Genomic DNA, 18,346 nt, shown 5'->3' on the forward strand with positions numbered 1-18,346 from the left:
TTGTTTCATCATAGAGAACCTTTTTACTTTGATGTGATTTCTATTTATCTATTTAAGCTTCTGTTGACTTCACTTTGGGGGACCATATCAAAATAATCTTGGACCATTGACTAGACCAGAGCCATAGTGCTTCCCCCCTGTTTTATATTAGTACTTTGATAGTTTTAGGTCTTCTATGTCTTCTCTTTGAGTTGCTTTTTATCTTTCCTGAGCCATCTATTTGTAATAATCTTGTCCAACACCCAGTCCTCTTCTAAACCAGTTTCTTCCTTTCAGGTGAAAGCACCTGCTATATTCTACTTGGCATTCAGTTTTTTAAATTTCTCTTTGTCCTACTAGACAAAGAGAGTGCTCCTGAAAACATATTCAACTTTTAATGTTTATTACAATGCGTTGAATTGTACTAAATTCCTTCTAAGATCTAACAGATAATCTTCATTTAAATACAAGGTAGACTAAAACTTACTTGTTATCTATGGTCTTTCTATACTACAGATAGATTCAGTGTTAGCAGTGTTAGTGATTACATATTCAGAGAAACACAAATTCTACTTAGATCCCTGGAGTTGATTTCTGCCCCCCTTACTTATGAACAGTAATTTTAGGCACTCCTACCACTTTTCTATCTGGCAAGAAATGGCTCTGCCTTAGTCACAGAAATAATTAATATCGGGCTGGGGTTGTGGCTCAGTGGTAAAAATCTTGCCTCGAACACGTGAGGCACTGGGTTTGATCCTCAGCACCACATAAAATAAATAAAGGTATTGTGTTTATCTACAACTAAAAATATGTATTAAAAAAAGAAATAATTAATATCACTTCTATCATGTAGAACAATTTTACCAAATAAATCAGAGGGCACTTAGAAGAGAGTTACTGACTAAGAAAACACTCATCAACTAGAAGTGACAGAAAGGAATTGTGATTCATTATCATCTTGGGTGTTACAAGACAGCCTTGGCAATCCTGGTGAGAGAAGCCACTCAGATTCCTGGCTAGCCAAGTGGCTCTGATTAAGAAATTTGAAGCAGAAATAAAAGAGCAAGAATTTTTTTACCCATTTTTAAAAATCAGACTCAAGAAACTTCTAAATTTCCTACCAGTGCAAGAAAAATTAGCTGAGATTATTGTTGGAAACACCTCAAAAGTAAATAGTCGTTTAAAGTCCTGAGGAAATTCCAGTTACGTGACCTGCTTAAAAACTCTCAATGGAGTGTCCTATTTCCAGTTGTATTTTGAGAAAAATTTTACCTGAGTGAACCATCTAGAATGCACCTCAGATTAATAAGCCACATTTCATTCAATGCAGAAATATCTACATGCAACATATACTTATTATTTTTGCTCCTAAAATGAAATTATGAGAGCAACAGAAACTCTATGTGTGTGCTCTATGTACAACTTTCCCATAGTTCTAAAAAGCAAGGGCCATTCAATCATAGCATTCCTTCTTAGAAGATGGAGCTCTGAATCTCTGAAGTTCTGTCATTGGCATGTCCAAGCAACATGTGGCAAGAGTCATGCTAAATTGTAAATTTGCTTTTGCATTTTAAATCCTTGATATATGCTTACTTCCAAAGCTGGCTAGCTAAAGGTGCAATTAAAATTTCAACCTGAATCCACTCATTGTGATAAATTTTTAATTATATAGCATATTACACTGTGAAAATGACATTTAGGGGAAAAATCAATTGCTTTTTTGCTTTCTTTCACTTTATAATGAAATAAATAAAAGACAATTATAAAAAGAATTGCTCACAAACATGATCTAGTAGGGAGGTTTTCTACAGAGCAATATTTTTTTAGCAACCCCCTCCCCAAAAGGAAACGCACCAAGATTCAAGTTGTTAGAAACAAATATACTGTCTGTAATTACAACTGCAGAAAGCAAGCAATTGCCAGGAGCAGCAAAATACCCCTGGAAGTTAATGGCACCCAAAGATAAAAACAGGAGGCAAATCTAACTCTAGGTAGAGTACATTCTCATTTTATAATGTTCACAGAGGTCCTGTAAGAAATTAGCATGAATAAGTTAAAAAATACAGAGTCACCTCAAAGGTTAATAGTAGAATAAAATCAATTACAAATGTAATTACAAGGAACTGAATAGGTCTTTCTTTTTTTCTTTTCTTTTATTTCATTTATTTATTTATTTTGTATGGGGGATTGAACTCAGGGGCACTCAACCACTGTGTCACATCCCTGGCGCTGTTTTGTATTTTATTTAGAGACAGGGTCTCACTTAGTTGCTTCACACCTTGCCTTGGTTGAGGCTGGCTTTGAACTCTATCCTCCTGCCTCAGCCTCCCAAGCTGCTGAGATGACAGGCGTGCGCCACTGCACCTGGCTCTTCAATTTATTTAATTATTTTTGTCCTGGGTGGGTGGCAATTGCATGCTCATTAAAACTAACAAAGTTTCCCCCATTACTTCAATCTCTTCTTCAAAGATGCTTTGCTGGCAAGCATTTTAACAGAATCAGTTTCAACTAAAAACAGTCTTCATTGATCAGGAGATTAGAATAAAGGAAGATGACCCATGTGGTTTAGAGTTACCAAGGAAAGTAATTTCCGAAATGAATTGATAGTGGCCATGCTAGTTTTCTAGGGCTGCTGTAACAAAGCATTACAAACATACTGACTTAAAACAATAAAAATTTATTTTCTCACAACACTGTAAGGCACAAGCCCAAAGTCAAGGTATTGCAGGGCTGTACACTCTCTGAAGTCTCCATCGGGGGAGACTTCCTTGCCTCTTCCAGATTCTGGGAGCTCTAAGTGTTCCTTGGTTTGTGTCAGCCTTACTCCAATTTCTGCCTTCATCTTCACCCATATGGCCATCCTCCCCCTGTTCTCTCCTCGTCTTATAAGGACATTTGTCATTGGAGTTAGAGCCCACCTGGATAAGCCAGGATGATCTCATCTCAGCATCTTTAACTTTATTATATCTGAAAAGACCCATTTTTCCAAACACGTTCATATCCACTGGTTCTGTCCCGACATATCTTTTGGAGGGGACACCACTTAAATCACTACAAAAGCTTCAAGGAATAATGTCACCTATAATCTACTGTTCAAAAGGAACTTTTACTTTAGAATAAAATAATTAGTTGCACGGAACAAGAAGCTATTTGGGGAGGTGAAGAAAGGCAGTTCAAAAACAGAACAAAGAGTACTCTATGTGAGGATCCTGGATATTTTGTTGTAGGGGAAGAAAGGAAGGTCCTTTTTGAAAGACCAAACAAGGCTTGCCATTGGAGAAAATGCCCATTTATTGAGGAACAAGTTCTGCATATTTATAGAGCCGGGAGGTGGTTTGACAGTTTAATGGTTGAACAGTTTGACAGTTGGCATGGGGTGCTTTCTTATTGGTGGGTAAGGATCATGTGAGTCAGCAGAGCTAGTCTGATTGGTGGGTAAGGATCATGGGAGCCAGCAGGGATAGTCTGATTGGTGGATGCCGCAGTCTGGCTGCAACAAAATAACCAGGGGGTGAGTGACAAGCAACTTGTGAAGGTTGATATAGCGGGAGCCGCTTTATTGTAGGACAGCAGAGGTATATATACTTAACTAATTACACACAGTTTATCTTAATTAACACAAACTAGATACAGCAGTCAACCAATAAGTAATCCTCATCATTTTAATGATTACACACAGCTTAACTTAATTGACATAATCTAGACACAGCAGTCAGTCATTAAGGAATCTCTATCATCTTAATGGCTCACTGGCGTTACTTCTCAAACCACTCCCTCTGGCAAAATGCCACGCGCCATCTTGACTTGTGTACGGACCCTAACAGGTGGGTAAGGATCATGTGAACCAGTAGGGCTCACCATTGGATGGCTCTTCTCGGGGATGGGGAAGTTAGTCTTTAGAGCCGGGGCGACTCCCAACACTTTTCCTGGTCATTATGAAATGTTATGGTTGATACTCCTAAAAAAGGAAGGGGGCAGATTAACAAGAGAAAAGCCTAATATATTTATTTTGATCATAGTTTTACATACCATAAGAACCTTCAGACTGAAGACCAAAAAACCTGGAGTGAACTATCTATTCCTATGCTCAGGTTAGGTGAAGCATGGACCATTGCATGGAATATGACTGGGCAAAGAGTGTGTGACCTACTGGAAATAGGTTGAGAGAAACACCCAGCAGGTCCTGATTGTTCAGACTCTTCTTGGTCTCTCTGTGGCATTCTTTCCTCTCTAGTATAATTCAGGATTGCTTTGGAATGAGGATCTTAGGACCATCTATAGACAAAGGAGGTTAGAGAGTTTCTTAATGAAAAAGCTCCAACACAGAAAGGTGGAGGAAAGTTAAAGTAATACTTTCAAGTTCTTGGGCTTGCTTTGGGAAAATGGTTCAGTTTTCCATGACCACCGTCCTTGCAGGGATGAAATTCTAGTGTCTGTGTCTTGTTTTTAGGGGACAAAGGAAAACAGGAGTAGGAGGACAAGAGAAGATCAGAAAGAGATTTTGCATCACGGTAGAATATAATTTTCTGACCCCCAAGTAAAATAATTTTGTCAATTTCTCTCTCTCTCTCTCTCTCTCTCTCTCTCTCTCACACACACACACACACACACACACACACACATACACATACACAAACACACATGATAGCTAATGAAAATATCAACAAATACTTTCATATATGTAGCTAAATATCTTCAAAGTATTTTGTTTATAGCCTCAGAACTTGACTGTTAGTACATATTTTTTTAAAGTATGGAATTTATTAATGAAAAAAGTATAAATAAATTAAATCTCTTCTTGAGGCTCATTTTTTACCAAAGCAAGCAGACTCTGAGTCTATGAGCTATTGCAAAGGCTGCCCAAGCGAGGCCTGTGTAGTGCTTGTGCCCAAGAGATACACTTTTATCAGGTCTTCTTTCTCACCATCTCTCCAGTAGAACCTGTTTAGATTATTTCTGTAGTAAATACTTGCCGCAGTCCGGCTGCAGCAAAATAACTAGGGGGTGACGAACAACTTGTGTAGATTGATACAGCAGGAGTGGGAGCCGTTTATTGTAGGACAGGAGGGGTATATATACATTCCACACCGCTTATCTTAATTAACATAAACTAGATACAGCAGTCAACCAATCAGGAATCTCCACACTTAATGGCTCGCTGGCATTACTTCACAAACTACTCCCTCTGACAAAATGCCAGGTGCCATCCTGACTTGTTTACAGACCCTAACAAATAATCACAGCTGATTGAAGAGTAGAATAAATTCAGAAATCAGTTTCTTTAAGACCATGAGCTTAAACTTAATGTTAAACCCACTTAAATTCTTTCCACTAAAGAAAAGTTCTTAGTTATTTTTCAAACTAAGCATCCCATTCCTACCTGGTTACAAATTCTCAGCTAGATCAGAGTGTTCTTACTTCTCAATAGTCACATAATTTTTCCCACAAATTGTGTTTGTTATTCTTGGGAGTACATATTGATACTGACATGCTGTACTATTTTGGTTAAAAATTCTTTTTTATTCTTTTCTTTCTTTGTTTATTTTCTTTTTGCTGGGCAAGATGGCACACACTTATAATCCCAGTGACTTAGGAGGCTGAGGCAGGAGAATCCAAAGTTTGAGGCCAGCCTCAGCAACTTATTGAAGTCCTAAGGAACTTAGCAAAAACTAGTCTAAAATTAAAGAAGAAGAAGAAGGAGGAGGAGGAGAAGAAGAAGAAGAAGAGGTAGTAGTAGTTAAGAATTCTAGGAACATAGCTCTGTGGTAAAGTGCCCTGGGTTTAATCCCTACTACTGTAATAAAATCATGATTATCATCATCATCATAAAATTAAAGAATATTTGATTTTTTTGGATGAACATATCTGCTTGCTATAGGAAGAATAAGTAGACATTGCTTTTATGATAATCTCAAGGACAGCAACACCTTACCTCCTGGGGTACCAGAGGATGCTCCTACCCTGAAGAATAGCCATCCTGTCTCCAGAATCAGAAGCTGTAGGATGATTCTTATGCCCTCTGTTTGAGGACTATTGCCCCAGACTCCACCTGGAATGGGCATTTGAATCACGGATGCTAGATCTCACTTGCCACTGCACCCCCAAGTTTCTGAATCTGTAGGTTTGGGCAGGTTCAGTAATTGGCATTTCTAACAAGTTCCAGGTGATGCTAATGTGCCGATTCAAAGTCCACACTTCAAGAACCACCATTCTAGGGAAATGGAAAAGAAAGAAGCTAGACCTTACGTGGTATTTTTCCCTTCCTAATGCATGAGTCAGTTAAGCCACATATCTTCTCTGTGGGGGAGTTTATTGGATTAGAGGGCATGGGGCGGGGCACAGGAAGTGGTGTTACATGGCTGGATGTTCTTCTGCATAGAAGAAAAGCCCCCTGGGTAGGCCATAAAGAATCCCTGTAATAGCATGTCCTAATATTTGCACCAGCATCCTGAAGCTCTGTCCACTAGAAGCCAGCCCAGTGAGAAGGCAGTGAGCCACAGAACACAAGGCAAAGACCTTCCTTACCCTCAAATGGCTTTGCTTAAGTAGATAGCAACAGGAAACCAAAATCAAAAACACCAAGGAATAGTTCCTGAATAGAGGTGACATTGTGGAGAACCCCTGGAAATAATGAAAAAGGGAGGCAAGGACACAAAGGTCAGAACCAAGACCTATAAAAAAAAGTTTACCCGCAGTTATTTGAATCCATGGATAGTTCATATGTCTGGATTACAATAAAATATAAATGTTAAATGTCTTTTGCCAGTTAAAAGATAGTAATCTCGTTGCAGGACATTTTAAGTTCCTGGTATGTACATTGTATCCATCACAATCCTTTACTTGGCACAAACCTTCATCTTCATCTTCCTCAAACATGAGTTAATCTTGTAAACATGATTAATTAAGCTGAGGAACATCTCAGCTTAAAATTTTAGTGTAGTTTGTTTTGTCACTGAAAAATTCCCAAGTTTCTTGGTTTGGCAAGCTGTTATCTTATTAGATCCTTGCTACTCAATTTGCTGTCCTTGATCCAGCAAGAGCATCACCTGAGAGCTTGTTAGAAATTCAAGCTCCTGGGCCCGACACAGTTAGTAATTCAGGAGCTAAATGTCAGCAAGATGCCTTTTAGTCGGTTTCTATGAGGTCTACGGTTACTCCACTACTGGGGAGAAGTACTAGGAGAGGCATTACTCTACCTTAATGGCAGACTCTTTCTATTATATCTTACCTATAACTGGTTGTAATGGTCCTTTCTGGGTCCCAAACATTGAATGCAGACCAAACAGTAGATCTTAACTATTATTCCAGGTGCAAAAAACCCATTTCAGAACCAATATTCAATTCTCAGAAATGTTTATGCCTTTTCTATGTTATTAGTACCAACTGTCTCTTTTTGGAAGGCCCAGAGAGAACCAGTATCAAAAGCTAGAATGAGAACATGACTTTTACTCAATAGTACTACCAGCAATAACCAGAGATGCCATTCCCCAGCCCCGGATTTTTATACTTGTCTCAGGCCCTCTGTTACCCCAAAAGTCTTTCAGTGGAATATCAATTCCATCCAACTTGTCAGCAATGGCTCTTTGGAGTTACCTAGGACAGCACTTATAAGATAATACAGCTATAAATTATTCCACCTGCTTGTACATTTAGTGAGATATTGGATACAGAATAAAAACTCTGTTAGAAGTGCATCAGACTTTAGTGTTGAATTATTTATACTCTGCTGCACTTGTAAAAGAAAGACATTATTCTACGTTTACTCAGGCAACAAAGTGGTGTTATAGAGGGTAGATACATTTTAAGGTGTACAGGCTCTAGGAAGAACCAGACTATGTGTTTTTTGATCTTTTTTTTACACAAATGGTTTAAATGATTATTAAGGAATGTCTTGAAGGTGAGAAGTCAAAAGTATAGTCTGTGTGTGTGTGTGTGTGTGTGTGTGTAATTCTTTTGGTGTTGCTCAGTATGTTGAGTAATACACAGGTAATATATGAAACCCAAGTAAGCCCATACATCACCAGCCCAGGAGCATAGGTTGGGTCCCCTTTAGAGTATCAACCTAATGACAGTGGTTCTTAATGCATCTAACAACATGTCCTCAAAGTGGCGTACAGTGACCCTGTGACATTCCTCAGAATTCACAGATATATCACACAAATGTCTGTTCCCGTGGGCACTGGTGGTGCTCCAGTCCCAGTTACCATCAACTGCAGGACCTAAGAAGATGAGATGGCTGTGGAACAACATCTTTGCTGATGAGAGTAGAGACGGTGGTGCTGTTAGAGACCATCAGCTGGCAGTCTGGGGGACTTTTTTGGCTCCGCCCATGCAACCCAGCCAATCGGCCTCAAGAGCAGGAGGATTGTGGGAGGAAGAGGCTGGATTGGGGAGTGTGGCTTGTGGGAAGCCGGTGGTGGCAGTTGGGCTCTGAGGGTTTTTTCCTGAGGAGCTGTTTTGTTTGGCGTGTGTGGTTCTAAAAATAAAGTTAGTTTCTTTTGACAAGTGGCTCCTAAATTGTGCCCAGCCAGACTGCGGCAAGAGACTCCAGTGAAATTAATGAAACTGTTCAGTTTCTGTTTACAGTTTTTCATAGGATCTAGTCCCTGGTTATTTGGAATGCCAATCCAGTTGACAGACAACATCCAAATTCAGAAGTCCTCTCCCCCTACTAATTTACTCACAACCTTTTAATAGGCTTACACTTATCAAGCCTGTCTCCCTCCTTCACTGAGGGTGTTCTCTTAGGATGCTTCTGAGTCCCATTTGCAAATATACATCTCAACAGCCTCTGTGGGCGGTGCTGAGATATGTCTTCAAACAAAGATGAGAGAAAGGAGAGGAATAAAAAGCAGTCTGCATGAGGGATGGAGGCCAGTTGGGGCAGTTCTGTAACTGGCTCACAGATCTAGGACACTCCTAGCTAGAATCCCTGTGTTAGCTGTATGCAAACAGAATAGCAGGCTGGACCATCCTTGGGACCTAATGGCATCTCCAGAAACTGTTAGATAGGCAAAGTGAACATCAATTTATTGAGTCATACACTTAGCAGGCATTCATAAAGCCCCTACCACACTGCAGACCTTACGGGAAATCATCACAGCTGGCTGGCTCTTGCTTGTAGGAATTGAGGAAGTGAACTAGGATGTGTTTGTAAAGAATTTCAGTGACATTAAAAACATATAAAATGCTTTTGGAATTCAGAGGGAAGATTATTTCCATCCAGGAAATCAGGAATATCTTACGAGAATATGAGTATTTGAACTAGGTCTCAAAGAGTAAGTAGGAATTGGACATTTGCAAGTGAAAAAAAAAATCATGCCAATATATGGAACATTAGGGTATGAAATTTTGGAGAGTTCAAGGCAGCTGGCTGGTGCATTTAGAGCAGGCAGTGAGTCTGGGCAGTCAGCTGATGTAAGGAAAACATTGGACATGAACTTTGTTGGTTTAATCTCCTGATATTCATGTAAATAAACTCAACATTTTTTTAGCTTTAAATCATATCTAAATCATATCTTTACCTTTACACATGAGACTTCTGTTACTTTTAGTGTTTTTTTGTTTGTTTTTTATTTTTTTAAAAAGGAGAGAAAGAGAATTTTTTAATGTTTATTTTTCAGTTTTTCAGTGGACACATCTTTTATTTTATTTTTATGTGGTGCTGAGGATCGAACCCAGTGCCCCACGTATGCCAGGCGAGCTTGTTACCACTTGAGCCACATCCCCAGCCCTGTTTTTATTTTTAATAAGAATCCCATTTTCTTTGGTCACTCTAGTTGTCCACTGTGCTTCCTCTATGGCCACTATACTTCTCCTAAGGCATGAAAGACTGACTTGAAGGACCTCCCTATTGCCTGTGGGTTTTAAAGAACCCATGGAATAATTTTTACCCAAAGTCCTTTCTAGAATGAGAAATCTTCCTCCAGTGATTTCTGACAAATGATGGTCTGCCTTTGATCTAAATTGATGGGGACACAGTGTCGCACGGGCATCTCCACTGTGACATTTTTCCAATTCTTAAATCCTTTTTGAGTCTAAATCAGCTTCATAAGAGTCTCTTGCTCCCAGTTTTGCCCTCTTAATTTCACATTAATTAATTCCAATCTATTTTTCTGCCCAAATTTACTTCACATCCTACAAAATGAGGAAAAGGGGGGGGGAGTCTTTAAATAGCTAAAGACAGTTTACATAATTCTGTTTTTAGATTCAGAAACCTCAGTTCTTTCACCTGTTTGTCACATGAGATCTTTTGTAGAGCCTAGTACAATATCTTGCCCTCCGGATATCCCCTAGGTTATCAACTTCCTCCTCATAGAATGAAATACAATCAAAATGAAGTATTCGAAGGAGTTTGGCTGCTATAAAAAAAGAACCCACCATGTGGACAACATTCATTGCATTCAGACTTCTTTTACCTCTCACAGTGCTGACTCACATTATACAAGAGAGGAAAAAAAAAAGCAAGAAAGAAGTAAATTATATTTTTTAAAACAAGAACCAAATAAATGCATACGATTTTTATGGCTTCAACTCTAAGCACACATTTCTGTGTTTTATGTTGACAAAAAATATTTACCACCAATCTCATTGTTTTCCATGAATTATTAAGAACTAGCCCTAATGGTACAAATATCTTTTAAAAAGTTAAAGGAAAAAAAAAGGACAACTAAATAATTGTTTTCATAAAGCTCTTGCATTTTCCCTTTAGCTCCAATTTTGATGCTCTTTATTACATTTTCTGAGATTGAAAATGATCTATCAAACACTTTCCTCTATTTCCCTCTCCCCCTTCCTTTTGTTCCATCTTAGGGATGACACACTCTGAATTCATTTTTATGAGGTTTCTTGAGGAATTACGTATTCTTCAGAGCCATAATAATAGAATTTCTTTCCGTTTTTCTCAATTTAAAATACCAGACACCATTACTGAAATTGTCTAATTTTGTAGATTTCCAACAACACTTTTCCAGATCCATTTAGTTTACCGTGGGACAAGAAGTGGTGTATTTTAATGACAACTACGCAGTAAAAAGCCAGTATACAGAAATAGGGAGTTTCTATAGGAATAGGCAGAAAATTTCAAAGCAAAATCAGGTCAAAAATTCTCTGTGGGTCCTTCCTCTTCCACAAGTCAGTTACCAGCTAAGACTGACCAGTTCCTTCTAACCGAACCAGTGGAAGGTAGAATAAGGGCCATCTGTGATCTTACGTTACTCTATGTGACGTTCTCTAAAAAAGAAATTCACCTCTCCTTAAAGACAAAACTGAGTTGCGATTTATTAGAGAATTACTTCTTCTGCCTCATTCTAAGGGGTATGATCATTATGAGTTTCTGACAATACCTCATTGGAAGGTCAGACTCCCTAGATAAACTGAGCAGAAAGGGCTGGCCTCTCAAAGCCATCTTCTTAATGCAGGCAGCCAGATGCCTCAGAAGTTTAACAGGAACTCTGTGGGAAGTCCAATTGCTCGCTTTCAATGTCCATTTGACTTCTATCTTGGCTTGGATCTTGAAACTTCTTTTGGTCAGATCAAATCGTTTGTTGCATTTTTAAAAGTAAGTTGTGATTTTTTTTTCTTCCTCTCATTTCCTTATCCTGGGCTTCTTCTCCCATTAAAATATTTTCCTCATCCAATAGTTGATACTATTCATAATGAATTTAGAGATTTTATTTTTATTTACAAAATTCTTTACACTTCCATTTCCAGCCAGGTATTGGAGCAGAGTCTCTGAATGATTTTTTACTACAAAATTTTTGAAGAATTGCCAAAATTATCTCCTTTCCTGTAGGATAAATTCTGTTTCTTCTCTTTTTAAAAATATTTCATACTTATGATTTCCCCAAATATCTCATAATATTTGAGGTATTTGTTTAATATAATAATGTTATATATTTCCCAACTATCACATACTGTTCAGTAGTCTTTGAATACTATAGGAAGGAAAGACTGAAATGCAGCTGACCTGTGTTCCTCTGCGCAATTGATATCTTTGCTCCAACTGGCCTCTACTCAATGTCTTCACTAAGGATGGCTTCCTGTTGCATCAGATCCATCTTTTCAGCCATACTTCATTTAGTTATTTAAATGTTGTGTTGTTCCAGCTCCCAAACTTTATCTTCGACTATTGGCCTGTGTTAGAACACTCTTCTTTTCTAGAACAGACGTATATACTTTTTTTTTTAATTAATTTTTATTGTAGGTTGTTCAAAACATTACATAGTTCTTGATATATCATATTTCACACTTTGATTCAAGTGGGATATGCGCTCCATTTTTACCCCATATACAGATTGCAGAATCACATCAGTTGCACAACCATTGATTTACATATTGCCATTCTGGTGTCTGTTGTATTCTGCTGCCTTTCCTATCCTCTACTATCCCCCCTCCCCCCTCCCCTCCCCTCTTCTCTCTCTACCCCCTCTACTGTAATTCATTTCTCCCCCTTATATTTTTCCTCCTTTCCCCTCACTTCCTCTTGTATGTAATTTTGTATACCCCTGAGGGTCTCCTTCCATTTACATGCAATTTCCCTTCTCTCTCCCTTTCCCTCCCACCTCTCATCCCTGTTTAATGTTAATCTTCTTCTCATGCTCTTAGTCCCTACTCTGTTCTTAGCTACTCTCCTTATATCAAAGAAGACATTTGGCATTTGTTTTTAAGGGATTGGCTAGCTTCACTTAGCATAATCTGCTCTAATGCCATCCATTTCCCTCCAAATTCTATGATTTTGTCATTTCTTAATGCAGAGTAATACTCCATTGTGTATAAATGCCACATTTTTTTAATCCATTCGTCTATTGAAGGGCATCTAGGTTGGTTCCACAGTCTTGCTATTGTGAATTGTGCTGCTATGAACATGGATGTAGCAGTGTCCCCATAGTGTGCTCTTTTTAGGTCTTTAGGGAATAGACCGAGTAGGGGAATAGCTGGATCAAATGGTGGTTCCATTCCGAGCTTTCCAAGAAATCTCCATACTGCTTTCCAAATTGGCCTCACCAAATTGCAGTCCCACCAGCAATGTACAAGAGTACCCTTTTCCCCACATCCTCGCCAGCACTTGTTGCTGTTAGACTTCCTAATGGCTGCCAATCTTACTGGAGTGAGATGGTATCTTAGGGTGGTTTTGATTTGCATTTCTCTGACTGCTAGACATGGTGAGCATTTTTTCATATACTTGTTGATTGATTGTATGTCCTCCTCTGAGAAATTTCTGTTCAGGTTCTTGGCCCATTTGTTGATTGGGTTATTCGTTATCTCATTGTCTAATTTTTTTAGTTCTTTGTATATTCTGGATATTAGGGCTCTGTCTGAAGTGTGAGGAGTAAAGATTTGTTCCCAGGACGTAGGCTCCCTATTTACCTCTCTTATTGTTTCTTTTGCTGAGAAAAAACTTTTCAGTTTGAGTAAGTCCCATTTGTTGATTCTAGTTATTAACTGTTGTGCTATGGGTGTCCTATTGAGGAATTTGGAGCCCGACCCCACAGTATGTAGATCATAGCCAACTTTTTCTTCTATCAGACGCCATGTCTCTGATTTGATATCAAGTTCCTTGATCCACTTTGAGTTAACTTTTGTGCATGGCGAGAGAAAGGGATTCAGTTTCATTTTGTTGCAAATGGATTTCCAGTTTTCCCAACACCATTTGTTGAAGATGCTATCCTTCTTCCATTGCATGCTTCTAGCCCCTTTATCGAATATAAGATAGTTGTAGTTTTGTGGATTGGTTTCTGTGTCCTCTATTCTGTACCATTGGTCCACCCGCCTGTTTTGGTACCAGTACCATGCTGTTTTTGTTACTATTGCTCTGTAGTATAGTTTGAAGTCTGGTATAGCTATACTGCCTGATTCACACTTCCTGCTTAGCATTGTTTTTGCTATTCTGGGTCTTTTATTTTTCCACATGAATTTCATGATTGCTTTCTCTATTTCTACAAGAAATGCCGTTGGGATTTTGATTGGCATTGCATTAAACCTATAGAGAACTTTTGGTAATATCGCCATTTTGATGATGTTACTTCTACCTATCCATGAACAGGGTATATTTTTCCATCTTCTAAGATCTTCTTCTATTTCTCTCTTTAGGGTTCTGTAGTTTTCATTGTATAAGTCTTTCACCTCTTTTGTTAGGTTGATTCCCAAGTATTTTATTTTTTTTGAGGATATTGTGAATGGGGTGGTTGTCCTCATTACCATTTCAGAGGATTTGTCGCTGATATACAGGAATGCCTTTGATTTATGCGTGTTGATTTTATAGCCTGCCACTTTGCTGAATTCATTTATTAGCTCTAATAGTTTCTTTGTAGACCCTTTTGGGTCTGCTAGGTATAGAATCATGTCATCTGCAAATAGTGATAATTTGAGTTCTTCTTTTCCTATTTTTATGCCTTTAATTTCTTTCGTCTGTCTAATTGCTCTGGCCAGTGATTCGAGAACTATGTTGAACAGAAGTGGTGAGAGAGGGCATCCCTGTCTTGTTCCAGATTTTAGAGGGAATGCCTTCAGTTTTTCTCCATTCAGAATGATGCTAGCCTGAGGCTTGGCATAGATTGCTTTTACAATATTGAGGTATGTTCCTGTTATCCCTATTTTTTCTAGAGTTTTGAACATAAAGGGATGCTGTACTTTGTCGAATGCTTTTTCCGCATCTATCGAGATGATCATATGGTTCTTATTTTTAAGCCTATTGATGTGGTGAATAACATTTATTGATTTCCATATATTGAACCAGCCTTGCATCCCAGGGATAAATCCTACCTGATCATGGTGCACAATTTTTTTGATATGTTTTTGTATCCGGTTCGCCAGAAGTTTATTGAGGATTTTTGCATCTAGGTTCATTAGAGATATTGGTCTGTAGTTTTCTTTCTTTGAAGTGTCTTTGTCTGATTTAGGAATCAGGGTGATGTTGGCCTCATAGAATGAATTTGGAAGTTCTCCCTCTTTTTCTATTTCCTGAAATAGCTTGAAAAGTATTGGTATTAGTTCCTCTTTAAAGGTTTTGTAAAACTCTGCTGTATACCCATCCAGTCCTGGGCTTTTCTTAGTTGGTAGTCTTTTGATGGTATCTTCTATTTCCTCAATTGATATTGGTCTGTTTAGGTTGTCAATATCCTCCTGACTCAATCTGGGCAAATCATATGACTTAAGAAATTTATCGATGCCTTCACTATCTTCTATTTTGTTGGAGTATAAGGATTCAAAATAGTTTCTGATAATCTTCTGTATTTCTGAAGTGTCTGTTGTGATATTGCCTTTTTCATCCCGTATGCTGGTAATTTGAGTTCTCTCTCTTCTTCTCTTCGTTAGTGTGGCTAAGGGTCTGTCGATTTTATTTATTTTTTCAAAGAACCAACTTTTAGTTTTGTCAATTTTTTCAATTGTTTCTTTCGTTTCGATTTCATTAATTTCAGCTCTGATTTTAATTATTTCTTGTCTTCTACTTCTTTTGCTGTTGTTTTGCTCTTCTTTTTCTAGGATTTTGAGTTGAAGTATTAGATCATTTATTTGTTGGTTTTTTCTTTTTCTAAGGAATGAACTCCAAGCAATAAATTTTCCTCTTAGAACTGCTTTCAATGTGTCCCATAGATTCCGATATGTTGTGTCTGTGTTTTCATTTATCTCTAAGAATTTTTTAATTTCCTCCTTGATGTCTTCTATAACCCATTGATCATTCAGTAACCTATTGTTCATTCTCCAAGTGATGCATGATTTTTCCTTACTTCTTTTATCATTAATTTTCAATTTCATTCCATTATGGTCAGATAAGATGCATGGTATTATCTCTACTCCTTTATATTGTCTAAGAGTTGCCCTGTGACATAATATATGATCTATTTTTGAGAAGGATCCATGTGCTGCTGAGAAAAAAGTGTAACTGCTTGATGTTGGGTGGTATATTCTATATATGTCAATTAAGTCTAGGTTATTAATTGTGTTATTGAGCTCTATAGTTTCCTTATTCAACTTTTGTTTGGAAGATCTGTCCAAATATATATAGTAATATATATAGTAACTTAATATATATAGTAACTTAATGAAATGTTAAATGAGGCACCAAAAAATGATGAAATTGTGGATTACCAAAATAATAATGCTGAGAAAACTTGGTGTAACAGGTAAGAAATTCATGTAGGGGCTGGGGATCTGGCTCAAGTGGTAGCGCGCTCGCCTGGCATGCATGTGGCCTGGGTTCGATCCTCAGCACCACATACAAACAAAGATGTTGTGTCCGCCAAAAATTAAAAAAAATAAATAAATATTGAAAATTCTCTCTCTCTCTCTCTCTCTCTCTCTAAAAAAAAGAAAGAAATTCATGTATATATTCACATATATATCAAAATGAAAAACAAATTATTTATAAATATCAAAAAACAAAGAAATTGAAGAAAGAATTGAATACTATAATTCATAAATCTCCTTATGAAATCAGGTACTATGCAAGCATAAAATCAGTAGTTTTCATAACAAATTTATAATAGACATGAAATATCCCTAACACAACAAATTATAAGAATAAAAATCTTAAAATTAAAAAGCAAACAAACTGAAGGATATTTGGCACAAATATAACAATATTAATTACATATACATATGTAATGGACTAGATAGACAGAGTCTATAAGAATGGCTATGCTGCTAGAAAAATTCTAACAACTGGAAAGAAAAGTAAAACTGGCAAAGAGTAAAACCAAAGAATCCAGAGTATATGTGACTCATATAAAAATAATAACATGCATAATTAATTTAAAAAATTGAAGGGCTGGGGTCGTGGCTCAGTGGTAGAGCACTTGCCTAGTGTGTGCAAAGCCCAGGGTTTGATCCTCAGCACTTCATAAACAAATAAAACAAAGGTATTGTGTCCAACTACAACTAAAACAACACTCACACACACACACACATAAATATTTTTAAAAATTTAAATAAGTAAATAAAATAAAAAATTAAAGGGAAAAATGGATTACTCTGAAGTTTTTCTGACATTCACAGGCAGAACACATTGCTTGCTAACATAAATATAGTTTTCCAATATAGAACTATGATAATACAATGTAATTTTTTCCTAACAAGACTGCAAAGGACTAATGTTAATTCATGTACTCCCAAAATCTAGCATACTGCAGGGCATACAGCAGACATTACTAAACACAGGGAGGAAGAGCCTCCAACACTCACTGGAACTGCAACAAGAACCCTCAAATCAGTTTCCTTGCTTTAATCCATGTCCTACTTCCTACATTCCACTCAGTACCATATAGCTAGAGTGGGCATTTTAAATCTTAGTGTTAGGTCATACACAATGGCTTCTGGTTACACTTAGAGTAAATAAAAATCAATATGCTCATCCCCACAACTTTTCTGACATCTCTCCTAGCATAACTCCTTTGATTCAGTTTCACTATATAGGCCTACCTGGTATTCTCAGAACTGCCAATCTTGAGTCTTCTACGACAGTCTTTACATTTATTACTTTCTTGTCTGGGTGCTTTCCCTTCATCTAGATAAATCACTCACTCTATCACTTTCTACAGATGTCAACAAATGTTACATCAGAAACTTTTCTGACCACCCAATATAAAATGTTGTAATCATCCATCACTAATATCCTTTACCCTGCATTAGTTCCCCAATTAACATTTATTATCATCTAATTATTTATAACTACTTATAAAATTCCTATCTTGACCTTCTCTAGACAGAAGAGAAAAGAAGTTCTGGAAGGAAAGAAGGGAGAAATGTAAGAGAGACATTATTGAAAGGAGTAATAACTGAGAATCTTTTAACATTGATAAAAACATAAATCCTCAGCTTTATGAAACACTGTGACTCCTTTAAAAAATAATAACATAGATACATGGTAATATAATTATAGAACAACACAATGAAGCCAGGCCCAGTGGCACATGCCTCTAATCTTATCTATTCAGGAGCCTAAGGCAGGAGGGTCACAAGTTGGAGGCCACCTGGGCAACTAGCAAGACCCTATCTCAAAATTTTTAAAAATAAAAACAGCTGGAAAGTAGCTCAGTAGAAGCGTACCCCTGGGTTCAATTCACAGTATAACACACACACACAAAACGTAAAAGAAAATACGGAAACATGGGAGGAAAAGAAAGATTACTGTTAAAATTTAGACTGATGAGCATACTTTACAATAGTACAGAAGTTGATGACAATGGAACCATCCCACTCTAAAGGACTGAGAGAAAATAATTGAGCTCTCAGTCTATCCTCAGCTATATCTATTAACAGAGGTCCTTTTACCCACATGCACAGGACTTCCCTTGGGTCTCATTTCAGAAATACCATCTTATCAAACAGCTCTTCAATAGCCACCCCAGGTCAAATAGCAATGCCCCAC

The 18,346-nt window shown here is 37.5% G+C and overlaps 1 protein-coding gene across 13 annotated transcripts in view; it reads right to left on the reverse strand.

The window, feature by feature from the left end:
• The window catches only part of LOC143408320 (mannosyl-oligosaccharide 1,2-alpha-mannosidase IB-like), a 233,433-nt gene that overhangs the window by 172,055 nt on the left and 43,032 nt on the right, over window positions 1-18,346 (reverse strand). The window contains exon 5 of one of the 13 annotated variants that reach the window (XM_076867916.2): window positions 12,111-12,137. The exons of the other annotated variants lie outside the window; for them this stretch is intronic. Within the exon in view, the coding sequence (XP_076724031.1) occupies window positions 12,120-12,137 (18 nt within the window). The 3' untranslated portion in view covers window positions 12,111-12,119. Of the gene's footprint in view, window positions 1-12,110; window positions 12,138-18,346 lie in introns of those variants that run through there. 13 annotated transcript variants of the gene reach the window in all.

The sequence above is a fragment of the Callospermophilus lateralis genome, chromosome 10 (assembly GCF_048772815.1).
Source record: "Callospermophilus lateralis isolate mCalLat2 chromosome 10, mCalLat2.hap1, whole genome shotgun sequence".
Lineage (NCBI taxonomy): Eukaryota > Metazoa > Chordata > Mammalia > Rodentia > Sciuridae > Callospermophilus > Callospermophilus lateralis.